Source organism: Coregonus clupeaformis, chromosome 38 (assembly GCF_020615455.1).
Source record: "Coregonus clupeaformis isolate EN_2021a chromosome 38, ASM2061545v1, whole genome shotgun sequence".
Classification (NCBI taxonomy): Eukaryota; Metazoa; Chordata; class Actinopteri; order Salmoniformes; family Salmonidae; genus Coregonus; species Coregonus clupeaformis.
This window is the reverse complement of record NC_059229.1, coordinates 6,245,302-6,258,070: the sequence shown is the minus strand read 5'-3', so window position 1 is coordinate 6,258,070 and position 12,769 is coordinate 6,245,302. Positions and strand designations below refer to the sequence as shown.

The 12,769-nt window shown below is 42.7% G+C and overlaps 1 protein-coding gene across 3 annotated transcripts in view; it reads left to right on the top strand.

The window, feature by feature from the left end:
* The window catches only part of add3a (adducin 3 (gamma) a), a gene marked incomplete at its 5' end in the record, with an annotated part of 38,123 nt that extends 25,568 nt beyond the window's left edge, over positions 1 to 12,555 (top strand). Inside the window, 6 exon segments of one of the 3 annotated variants that reach the window (XM_045211737.1) lie at positions 393 to 509; positions 747 to 833; positions 1,398 to 1,418; positions 2,099 to 2,222; positions 7,665 to 7,757; positions 9,396 to 12,555. In XM_045211737.1, the coding sequence (XP_045067672.1) occupies positions 393 to 509; positions 747 to 833; positions 1,398 to 1,418; positions 2,099 to 2,222; positions 7,665 to 7,757; positions 9,396 to 9,646 (693 nt within the window). In that variant the 3' untranslated portion in view covers positions 9,647 to 12,555. 3 annotated transcript variants of the gene reach the window in all.
* Between the last annotated feature and the right edge of the window lie 214 nt (positions 12,556 to 12,769).

Here is a 12,769-nt window from a genome sequence, read left to right as displayed (position 1 = left end):
GTGCAGGACTTGGTCCTGGCTAGCTCATTTGCTAGTCTAAAGCCAATCTGATGTTCTCTGATACACATTTTCTGGCGAAACCTTATATTAGGCTGCCCTCTCCTGGTAGGTTAGATAATTACATCTTTGTGATATTACCGCATATAATGACTCAGAAAGGAATACCAGCAAGTTCACCTTGGCTGCATTTACACAGGCAGCCCAATTCTGAAAGTTTTTCCACTAATTGGTGTTTTGATCAATCACCTCCTATCATTTCACATCAGATCTTTTTCAGAGCTGATCTGATTGGTCAAAAGCTATGTCTGATTGGACTATGTCTGATTGGACTATGTCTGATTGGACTATGTCTGATTGGACTATGTTTTTATCTTTTCTGTTCTTCTCTACAGTGGATGAAGTCTGAGGAAGGTGGCAACAGCAGCGGCACTCCAATCCGGATTGAGGACCCCAATCAGTTTGTCCCTATGAACACCAACCCCAGCGAGGTGCTGGAGAGGCGAAACCGAGTGAGTCACAGATCTAGGATCAGCTACCCTCCATACATCCTAACCATAACCATCAGTAGGAGAAAGGCAAAACTGACCTTGGATCACTGTCTAGGGACAACTTCAACTTAATTCCTCTCTATTGGCCTATCAGCTCCTTCTCTGCCTTCCATCATCCTATCAGAACAATAATCCTTACCATACACTTCCTGGATGTGTAGCTGTTAGTGATGATGTCACTGTTTTGTCCTATCACAGATCAGAGAGCAGAACAGATTTGACATGATGACGTCCGGACCTCGCTCTCACCACCTGGCAGGCATCCCATTAGACGAACCTCGAATGGTGAGTGGCAACTCTGTATGACAAACAAATATCTGTTGACACTTTACTTGAAGTCCTGTTCGTGATACATCCATAACACTGTCATAAACAACACTTCAAGTAAAGTGTTACCATTATATTTCAATATTTATTTCAGTATATGACAGTCTTTTGAATTATAGGGTATATACGGCAGTCTGTAAGAAGTGAGCATCCTTTAGGATTTTGCCAAGTAAGCCATATCGTCCACGGTAGATAGGCTTAGCTATGTGTTATTGCGTTTACCAACCTTGACCAGTAGGTGGGGCTAATTACATGCATTCTTTCTAACCATAAGTACACATCTCTATGGCTCTGGGATTCTATAATGACATCAGTCCTTCAAAGTTCCAACTTTGGTGAATAACTTAATCCTTTTGGATCTTCTTGGGAGCATTTTGGTGATTGGTATCATTTTATCACAAAGAAATAACACAATCCAAGTCTCTGCTGCCTATTATCAGAGTTTAGATTAAACTGATAAGTGCGAGATTTGATCACTTATTAAATATTGTTCCCCTACATGGTGTATGTCATGTGTTGAAGGATCAGCCGGTCCGTGTAAAGGTAATATATCTACAGGGCTTTTTGAATTCTACAGCGTGCAGTGTTAGTGCATTTTTTAAAACCTGTTTGTCGTTTCAGTTGGTGTCCCGTTAGGTCACATCATCACTGTTTGTGTGTTTTGGAGGTGGGAGTGAAATGGAGTGTTTACGCATGATAGTGTACTCCACCAATGAATGACCCATGTTTTTCTACTTCCTTATGTCACCAAATGTGTGTTGTGCATGTTCTGATGTGGTTGTGACAGAACAGCATTCATATTAGACAGTGTCTCTTAATAAGTGTTTTCCCCTGTTGTTGGTAAGTCATTTGAAAGTATTGGAGTGTGTTTGTGTGATATGCCCATTTCTATTGCATTGTGTGTTAGTGTGTGTTGTGGTTTACGATGAACTGGCATGAGTTAGTGTCCTCACACTGGTCCTAATGTGGACATGTATCTGTCCATGTTAAAAGTCTGGGGAGTCTTATGTCTGGTCCTATGTTAACTCCATTTTCTCTCTCTCTCTCTCTCTCTCTCTCTCTCTCTCTCTCTCTCTCTCTCTCTCTCTCTCTCTCTTCTATTCTCTCTCTCTCTCTCTCTCTCTCTCTCTCTCTCTCTCTCTGTCTCTCTGTCTCTCTCTCTCTCTCTCTCCTTCTATTCTCTCCCTCTATTCTCTCTCTCTCCCTCCATTCTCTCTCTCCAGCCCTACGTGGCATCAGAGGATGACCAGATGGTTCCTCTGCCTCCCAACCCCTTCAGTCAGCTGTCTGAGAGAGAGATGGACGAATGCACGATGAATGTAGAGAGGAGACAGTTGGGCCTGAGTGGTAAGAGAGAGTCACACAGAGTAGAGCCCCCAATCCTGCTCACCCTGCCTCAGATAGATCCTTTGTCCCACCCCCCATACACGCGGAGACCGGCTCAATCGGTGCCTCCAGTGATGCTATCTCTTTCATCTTTACCCAACGCTTAGGTTTACCTCCACTGTACTCATATCCTTCCATATCCTTGTCTGTACATAATGCCCTGAATCTATTCTACAACGCCTGGAAATCTTTTTTCTCTGTACCCAACGCACTAAAATACCAGTTCTTAAAGTCTTTAGCCATATCCTTATTCTACTCCTCCTCTGTTCCTCTGGTGACGTAGAGGTTAACCCAGGCCCTGTAGCCCCCAGTATCACTCCTGCTCCCCAGGCGCTATCATTTGTTGACTTCTGTAATCGCAAAAGCCTTGGTTTCTTGCATGTTAACATCAGAAGCCTCCTCCCTAAGTTTGAGTTATTCACTGCGTTAACACACTCAGCCAACCCTGATGTTCTAGCAGTGAATCCTGGCTTAGGAAGGCCACCAAAGATTCTGAAATTTCCATTCCCAACTACAACATTTTCCGTCTAGATAGAACTGCCAATATGGGTGGAGTTGCAATCTACTGTAGAGATAGCCTGCAGAGCTCTATCATACTATCCAGGTCTGTGCCCAAACAGTTTGAGCTTCTACTTCTAAAAATCCACCTTTCCAGAAATAAGTCTCTCACTGTTGCCGCGTGCTATAGACCCCCCTCAGCCCCCAGCTGTGCCCTGAACACCACATGTGAATTGATTGCCCCCCATCTATCCTCAGAGTTCATATTGCTTGGTGACCTAAACTGGGATATGCTTAACACCCCGGCCGTCCTACAATCTAAACTAGATGCCCTCAATCTCACACAAATTATCAAGGAACCTACCAGGTACAACCCTAAATCCGTTAACATGGGCACCCTCATAGATATCATCCTGACTAATTTACCCTCTAAATACACCTCCGGTGTCTTCAACCAGGATCTCAGCGATCACTGCCTCATTGCCTGCGTCCGTAATGGGTCCGCGGTCAAACGACCAACCCTCATCACTGTCAAACGGTCCCTAAAACGCTTCAGCGAGCAGGCCTTTCTAATTGACCTGGCCCGGGTATCCTGGATGGATATTGACCTCATTCCGTCAGTAGAGGATGCCTGGTTGTTCTTTAAAAGTACTTTCCTCTCCATCTTAAATAAGCATTTCCCATTCAAAAAATTCAGAACTAAGAACAGATATAGCCCCTGGTTCACCCCAGACTTGACTGCCCTTGATCAGCACAAAAACATCCTGTGGCGTACGTTATTAGCATCGAACAGCCCCCGCGATATGCAACTTTTCAGGGAAGTCAGGAACCAATATACACAATCAGTTAGGAAAGCAAAGGCTAACTTTTTCAAACAGAAATTTGCATCCTGTAGCACTAACTCCAAAAAGTTTTGGGACACTGTAAAGTCCATGGAGAATAAGAGCACCTCCTCCCAGCTGCCCACTGCACTGAGGCTAGGAAACACTGTCACTACCGATAAATCTACGATAGTCGAAAATTTCAACAAGCATTTTGCTACAGCTGGCCATGCTTTCCACCTGGCTACCCCTACCCCGGCCACCAGCTCTGCACCCTCCACTGCAACTTGCCCATGCCCCCCGCTTCTCCTTCACCCAAATTCAGATAGCTGATGTTCTGAAAGAGCTGCAAAATCTGGACCCCTACAAATCAGCTGGGCTAGACAATCTGGACCCTTTCTTTCTAAAATGAACAGCCGAAATTGTCGCAACCCCTATCACCAGCCTGTTCAACCTCTCTTTCGTATCGTCAAAGGGGGTGACACTCTAGATCCAAACTGTTACAGACCTATATCCATCCTGCCCTGCCTTTCGAAAGTATTTGAAAGCCAAGTCAACAAACAGATCACCGACCATTTCGAATCCCACCGTACCTTCTCCGCTATGCAATCTGGTTTCCGAGCTGGTCATGGATGTACCTCAGCCACGCTCAAGGTCCTAAACGATATAATAACCGCGATCGATAAAAGACAGTACTGTGCAGCCGTCTTCATTGACCTGGCCAAGGCTTTTGACTCTGTCAATCACCGCATTCTTATTGGCAGACTAAATAGCCTTGGTTTCTCAAATGACTGCCTCGCCTGGTTCACCAACTACTTCTCAGATAGAGTTCAATGTGTCAAATCGGAGGGCCTGTTGTCTGGACCTCTGGCAGTCTCTATGGGGGTGCCACAGGGTTCAATTCTCGGGCCGACTCTATTTTCTGTGTATATCAATGATGTCGCTCTTGCTGCTGGTGACTCTCAGATCCACCTCTACGCAGACGACACCATTTTGTATACATCTGACCCTTCATTGGACACTGTGTTAACAAACCTCCAAACGAGCTTCAATGCCATACAACACTCCTTCCATGGCCTCCAACTGCTCTTAAACGCTAGTAAAACTAAATGCATGCTCTTCAATCGAACGCTGCTTGCACCCGCCTGCCCGACTAGAATCACTACTCTCGGCGGCTCTGACTTAGAATATGTGGACAACTACAAATACCTAGGTGTCTGGTTAGACTGTAAACTCTCCTTCCAGACTCACATTAAGCATCTCCAATCCAAAGTTAAATCTAGAATCGGCTTCCTATTTCGCAACAAAGCCTCCTTCACTCATGCTGCTAAACATGCCCTCGTAAAACTGACTATCCTACCGATCCTTGACTTCGGCGATGTCATTTACAAAATAGCTTCCAACACTCTACTCAGCAAATTGGATGTAGTCTATCACAGTGCCATCCGTTTTGTCACCAAAGCCCCATATACTACCCACCACTGTGACCTGTACGCTCTTGTTGGCTGGTCCTCACTACATATTCGTCGCTAAACCCACTGGCTCCAGGTCATCTATAAATCCCTTCTAGGCAAATCCCCGCCTTATCTTAGCTCATTGGTCACCATAGCAACACCCACCCGTAGTATGCGTTCCAGCAGGTATATCTCACTGGTCATCCCCAAAGCCAACACCTGCTTTGGTCGCCATTCCTTCCAGTTCTCTGCTGCAAATGACTGGAACGAACTGCAAAAATCTCTGAAGCTTGAGACACTTATCTCCCTCACTATCTTTAAGCATCAGTTGTCAGAGCAGCTTACCGATCACTGCACCTGTACACAGCCCATCTGTAATTAGCCCACCCAACTACCTCATCCCCATATTGTTATTTACATTGTTATTTATTTTGATAATTTGCACCCCAGTACCTCTATTTGCGCATCATCTTCTGCACCTCTATCACTCCATTGTTAATACTAAATTATAATTGTAATTATTTTGCACTATGGCCTATTTATTGCCTTACCTCCATAACTTACTACATTTGCACACACTGTATCTAGATTTTCTATTGTGTTATTGACTGTACGTTTTGTTTACCCCATATGTAACTCTGTGTTGTTGTTTTTATCGCACTGCTTTGCTTTATCTTGGCCAGGTCGCAGTTGTAAATGAGAACTTGTTCTCAACTGGTTTACCTGGTTAAATAAAGGTGAAATAAATCAATAATAATAATAAAAACAGAACCACAGAGAAACACACACACAAACACACACCCATTCAGAACCACAGAGAAACACACACACACACCCATTCAGAACCACAGAGAAACACACACACACACCCATTCAGAACCACAGAGAAACACACACACACCCATTCAGAACCACAGAGAAACACACACACACACACACCCATTCAGAACCACAGAGAAACACACACACACACACACACACACCCATTCAGAACAACAGAGAAACACACACACACACACACACACCCATTCAGAACCACAGAGAAACACACACACACACACACATTCAGAACCACAGAGAAACACACACACACACACACCCATTCAGAACCACAGAGAAACACACACACACACCCATTCAGAACCACAGAGAAACACACACACACACACACACATTCAGAACCACAGAGAAACACCCATTCAGAACCACAGAGAAACACACACACACACCCATACAGAAACACAGAGAAACACACATGTAGGTGGTAATGTATAAAATACACATTCCTTACTATCTTTGAGCTTACCATTGTCCAGCTCAAGGAATTCCAAATAGAAGGCCTAGCAGCCACAGACTATTCAGGGGACAAGGGAACAGTCAATACCAAGTGGAGAGCGGAAACAATAGTCCTCTCCACAGATCCACATCTGTCCTGTCCTACCATGCAATACACCAGTCATCTGTCCTACCATGTTATACACCAGTAATCTGTCCTATCATGCAATATACCAGTCATCTGTCCTACCATGCAATACACCAGTCATCTGTCCTATCATGCAATATACCAGTCATCTGTCCTACCATGCTATACACCAGTCATCTGTCCTACCATGCAATACACCAGTCATCTGTCCTATCATGCAATATACCAGTCATCTGTCCTACCATGCTATACACCAGTCATCTGTCCTACCATGCTATACACCAGTCAAATTAGTAGTATTCCACTCCAGTGAAAACTGGTACTACTTCCATAGACAGTGCGGATAACAGGGAATTGTCAATGGCTTGGAGCCCCATTTCAGCCAATCAGATTGCAGATTTCTCCTAACCCGTTTTATAAGCCACAACAACATTTTTAGTGATAGTTGTTCCTGATCAAGTCATGCAGTCAGAATGGAAAAACCTCTGCCTGTAATAACGTGTGTGCAGCAGGGAACCATCACTCCATCTTATGACTAAGAAGGCCAACAGAACAGACAGACTGGCCCACAGCAGGTTTTCACACCCACTGTATGAGTGGGCCCGGTTGCCATGACACCATCCACCCCCTATCCCCACCTACTCTACACCAGTCCAATCTGGTTCCATATTATGTTCCTTATAGAATGTTCTAATGCATGTCTTGCTGAACTGTCTGTGCTCACAGTAATACTATGTGCTGTTATGAATACTATGATGTTGATATTTTCACAAATGACTGTTTGTCTGTAATGCAACTGCTATAACTCCACTATGATAATGAATGTTTTTTTTAATGGCACTGGGTTGATGTACACTTATATACTAATAGTATTAGTAAGGCCCAGATGAATGACTTGGTGGTTAAATGAACCGTGTTAACCCCTTAGATACCTCACAGTATGTACTGGAGATACTGTATGACCACTATGTTCCATGTACCCCAACATAGCCTGGTCCCAGATCTGTTTGTGATGTCTTGCCTCTAACATGTCTGTCAACACTAATCTCTCACCCCCAAACCCTCATTCCCCTCTCTCACCCCCCAACCTTACTCCTACTGACCCACTCCCTCACCCTTACCCCTCAACCCAAACCCTCTCCTCACCCCCTGACCCCTTACTCCCACCCCTTCAACCCTCATCCCAAACCCTCACCCCCTCCTGCAGATGACGAGCACGACCTAACCGCCAACGACGCTTCCACTCTCTCTCAGTCTCTGTCCCAAACTCAGTCCCCGCAAATAACTCCAGCTAAAGAAGGTATCACACAGAGAGAGAGAGTGTTGTGAAATGTGTTTGTGTGTGTTTCAACAGAACTGTCTTTACTAAGGTTGTGCTGTGTTTTATTATGTCAAAAACACATATTCTAGATTCCTTTGGTTCCACTTTTACCTCAAATGTTATAATAGATACATTTACATTTTAGTCATTTAGCAGACGCTCTTATCCAGAGCGACTTACAGTTAGTGAATACATATTTATTTTTTTATACTGGCCCCCCGTGGGAATCGAACCCACAACCCTGGCGTTGCAAACGCCATGCTCTATCAACTGAGCTACATCCCTGCCGGCCATTCCCTCCCCTACCCTGGACGACGCTGGGCCAATTGTGCGCCGCCCATGAGTCTCCCGGTCGCGGCCGGCTATGACAGAGCCTGGATTCGAACCAGGATCTCTAGTGGCACAGCTAGCACTGCAATGCAGTGCTTTAGACCACTGCGCCACTCAGGAGACAGGAACCGATACAAAGTTATATGGAAACCTACTACATTACTATTGTGTTATCAACTTCACTATGTTTAATCAGTACCAATTCTGTAGTATCTTACTTCCTCTTAATCACAACACTGTCAACAATGACTCCGTTTTATTTCCTGTAGTAACTACTTCCTGTCCCTTTGAACAACAATAACCAACACCACATAACCACAGAACACTTGAGTAGCCATCAACACAGTTCCCCACAACAAACTGCTCCTTGTGTGTGCGAGCGACACAATTCATGACACAGTCAACCAGTTCTTCTCCTGTGGTGGCCAAATCGGTTCAAGTGTTGCTCAACAACCTCTTATGATGTCATACGTTGGTTCATTGCAGTACATTGAAAGTCTCTTGTAATAGAACAGTAGAACAGTGCTTGTAGAGAACACTGTTCAGTGTGGTAACCCTTCCCTATGAGCCTATTCTCTCTATTGGCTTTGTTACATCACACAAAACGTAACGTTAGTTATCCAAGGAGAGCTGTTATGTGAACACAACAGACAGGATCGAGGGATAGATGGAAAGAGGGATAGAGGGGTAGAGGATCAAGGGAATGGTAGCCCTTTGTTAGAGTAGAGCAAAGACAGGACATATTTACTAGGCTATCAGCTGAAAATACATACATGTGTGGGTTACCCAGTACATAGAACATGCCTTACAGTACTGTAGGGTTGGACAGTACATAGTCATGGTCACATTAACATTGGGTGTGAAATGCACTCTATTGAAAGAGGTGATCATTGAATTTGAGGTGACTAGTAAACAGATTCACGCTGTACTGTAATGACAGATTTCAGATAGGGTAGGTGACATCAGTTGACACTCTCTCCTAGGTTGATCTTGGTTCATGGTAAATGTAGCACCTACGGTTGCAATTTCCCCCAAAATTCCCAGGTTTTCCAGAAATCCCGGTTGGATTTCCTGGTTATTCCTTCCTGATTCCAGGATATTCCAACCAGGATTTCTAGAAAACCTGGGAATTTGGAAAAGTTATCCCTAGTAGCACCTGAACATATTTTGTGGTCAAACAACATAGTATGCAGGCCTGTAGCAGACACAGAATCAGGTTTATTGTTGTTGTGGTTGGTGGTGGTCTACCCTGTCTGACCTCTGACCCCTCTCCGCTGCTCTTTCCAGAGAACCACACGATGCAGAACGGCAAGGACAGGGGCGACCACGAGGTGAACGAAGAGCTGAGCAAACGGGTCAGTCAGCTGACCACCAGCGTGGAGAGCATTGAGGTCAAGGTCCGCACCGGCGAGAAGATCGAAGACTCCGCCCTCTCCCCCGAGAGCTCGCCCTCCAAGTCCCCCAACAAGAAGAAGAAGAAGTTCCGCACTCCCTCCTTCCTCAAGAAGAACAAAAAGAAAGAGAAAATGGAGGCCTAGAGAAAGAGAGATGGAGGGAGTGATATTAGAGCCTATATACAGTACAGTTTCAGAAGATTAAGAAGAAAGAGGGGCGGCACCCACATATTTTTTTGTCTGTTTTTATTTTTCATTTTTGTCAGTGTCCTCTTTTGTCATTTAAAAAAAATATATTTTATTTTGATTGTATTTTTTAACAAATGGTTCTTTTAAGTAAAAAACTATGTTTAGACGTGCGCGGAAAGTGATGAATTGAGTTGAGGATTCTCTTCCTCCGCTTAGAAGTGCAGGCTCGTTGTTGGGAAGGCGAGGGTTAAAATTATAAAGCTGCAACAAATATAGGGAAACTGATTCTGGAAAGCTGGCTTCTCCCCCATGTTCAATATTCGCTGCCATTGGCTGATTATGTAATTTCTTCTCTGCCGACACTGGTGGGTCTAGATATGCATCAGTGGTATTATTAAACTGCACAATATGGCGACTAGCTAGTGCACGGAAACTCTTTACGCCCTTGTGGTAACCATAACAACCACCATGTTCTTTTCATTTATATTTTCTCCTCATATGAGGTCCGTTTCTTCAATATATAGAGAACTGAAATCAGAGAGACTACATAAAGTAATAGTCACACTGGAAAACTGGTTTGAGATGGTTTTAAACGTACAGGTTTTCTTTCCCTCTTGTTTCTTCTTTTCTCTTTCTCTCTGCCTCTCGCTTCGTTTCTCTCCTGCATCTTTCTCTCTTTTATCCCTCTTTTTATTGCTCCTCTTCCTCCTCCTCTCTCACCTTCTGTTGAAAGTGAATCTATATTTACAGTACCTAGCTCTCTTCTAGCCGACCTTCAACCTTCATGCTGATTCACTCTAAACCCGCAAAGCATTTTTTATTGTCCTCCTCTCCTCTTAATAATTTCATTTATTTTGCCAAACTAAAAGGAATAAAAACTATCACGTTTTAGTGAAGAATCATCATTTATATACGTTTAAATCTCATTTAGATCATAAAAACATGAGTCATCTCATTAAAGAATATTTGCTTTTTCTTTAGTTTTTTTTAATTGAACACAATTTGGTAGTGGTCTTCTCACTCAGTTTTGTACTCATTTCTATACTTTTACAGAGAAATACAAGATGTTACGCATGTTTTTGCAAGAATCTGAATTTATATGGCTGACTATGTTACTCTAGTGTTGCTTGCAGGTTTCTCTCAAATTATATTCTTGTTCAGATTACAAAAAATACTATATAACTGAGATATATGAAAACTGGATATGTTGGGTATAGATTTTTAACTATATATTTTTTATTTTATTGTGCTGCACTTTTACTGTGGTATGACTATAACACAATGTAGTTGCAGGTGGTTTCACCTATGAAGGAGATTCTAGAAGCAGAACCATGGAAAGGTTGAGACTATAGAACCAATAGAATCTATAGAAGCAAGCAAGTAGATAGCAGGGTCAGAGTAATGGAGATACAGTTTAGGTTGTGGAAAGTGAGATGTTTCAGAAGAAAAATAGATATATTTGTGTCACGCTTGAAAAAAATATTATTTCTCAATTAAAAACAAAAAAATGAATTAAACTGGTTATAAAAGAGAAATTATGGGCCTTGAGCGCGGAACTGGCGCTGTTGTTGCTATGGTGTGTATTTTGTGTGCGTTTTTTAAAAGCTATATACTATATTTTTCTCCTATATTTTTTATCATGAGACAAGGGTTGAGAATCTTATCCTGCCCGCACCGGGCGTCAAAATTAGCAGGAGTGCTCCCAGGATTGTCATTAGGCCTCTTATAAGTCACCCCTATGTCATGCCTATGACTGCTCATAAGACCACTTTGACAGCTCATAGTTGTCTAGACGCTGTTTGCGTAGCCTCTTTAGCCACCTGGAAGCCTGGAAATGATACCACAGACATCACAATGACAGTGCTGTATCTTTATGTGCCCGTCATTGTCTCTCTCAACTGCCACTCCTCAAGTCCTTGGAAAAACAAGGATTTTAGACAACATTTAGTGGATTGACATTGAATCAGTTTCTCTTTTTATTTGCGTCTCAACAGCTCCTTTCACGACGTTGTCAGTTGTGGAAACTGGAACTCGTGTTATTATTTCTCAAGACGATATACATCATGGAAGAGTGATGGCTAAGTGGTTGACCTCTTGTTGAACCCTGTAAAAAAAAAAAGAGCCAAAGTCGGCATATAGAAATAGAATTATACAGTTCATATACAGATGTACCAATATCCCAGCTAGCAATGTGAAGTATTGGATTTGGAACATAGAGAGTGGGATGGAGCGAGGCACATCTTTAGCTGTGTAAGTAGCCCTAGCATCTGTCTCACGGCAGAGTTGAGCTTTTTGGTCTCCCAGTTACATGAAAAGCTGGAAAAAGGGTTGAGGTGTGTTGAGTTTTAGAAAATGTAAAATGTGGGGGAGGGGTGGGTTTTTAGGGAGAACTATGACGTTAACGCCCCATGTTTTTTATTATTACTCACAATTCTACCCTTTTTTTCATACCATTTCTCCTTTTTGACAAAGTTCTTATTTTTCATCTTTCCATTTGTATCACAGACATGTTTTCTGTTCAGTCTTTTTAGTACTAGGTTTCTTCTTCCTTATTAACCATTTACAATACGAGCATTTACAAACCGCTCTCAGATTAATTGAATTTGCATTTGCATTCTTTTATTTACTTTTCTCTCACATCTACCGACCGTTTGCACCTTGTTTTACTAACTAATGACTGTCCACCATTTTGTTTCTGTTTATAAAAAAAGAAAGGATCGCTTTAGCATGCAAGTAATGAGCCAAGCCCGACCTGTGACCTGTGAACATAAATCCTATTATAAATGGTTCTTCTGTAATGGAGTTGCTTTTAGATGTATTGCTAATCAGTGTAAATTTACAAAATAAAACTGTATTTTAAGAAACGGAAGCATTATTTTTCATTTCCATGTCTTGTTAAACTGATTGAAGTGGCGGACTCCTTTTACGGAGTCATTTTAGTGCCAAAATTGGCACTAAAATCACCCTGTAATCATCTACAATCCACATTCATAAACACTCATATCATTCTTCCAACTGTCGTTTTTATGTTGAGCATAATCCATCTACAATCATTTTAAGTTTGACTCATAAATGGAA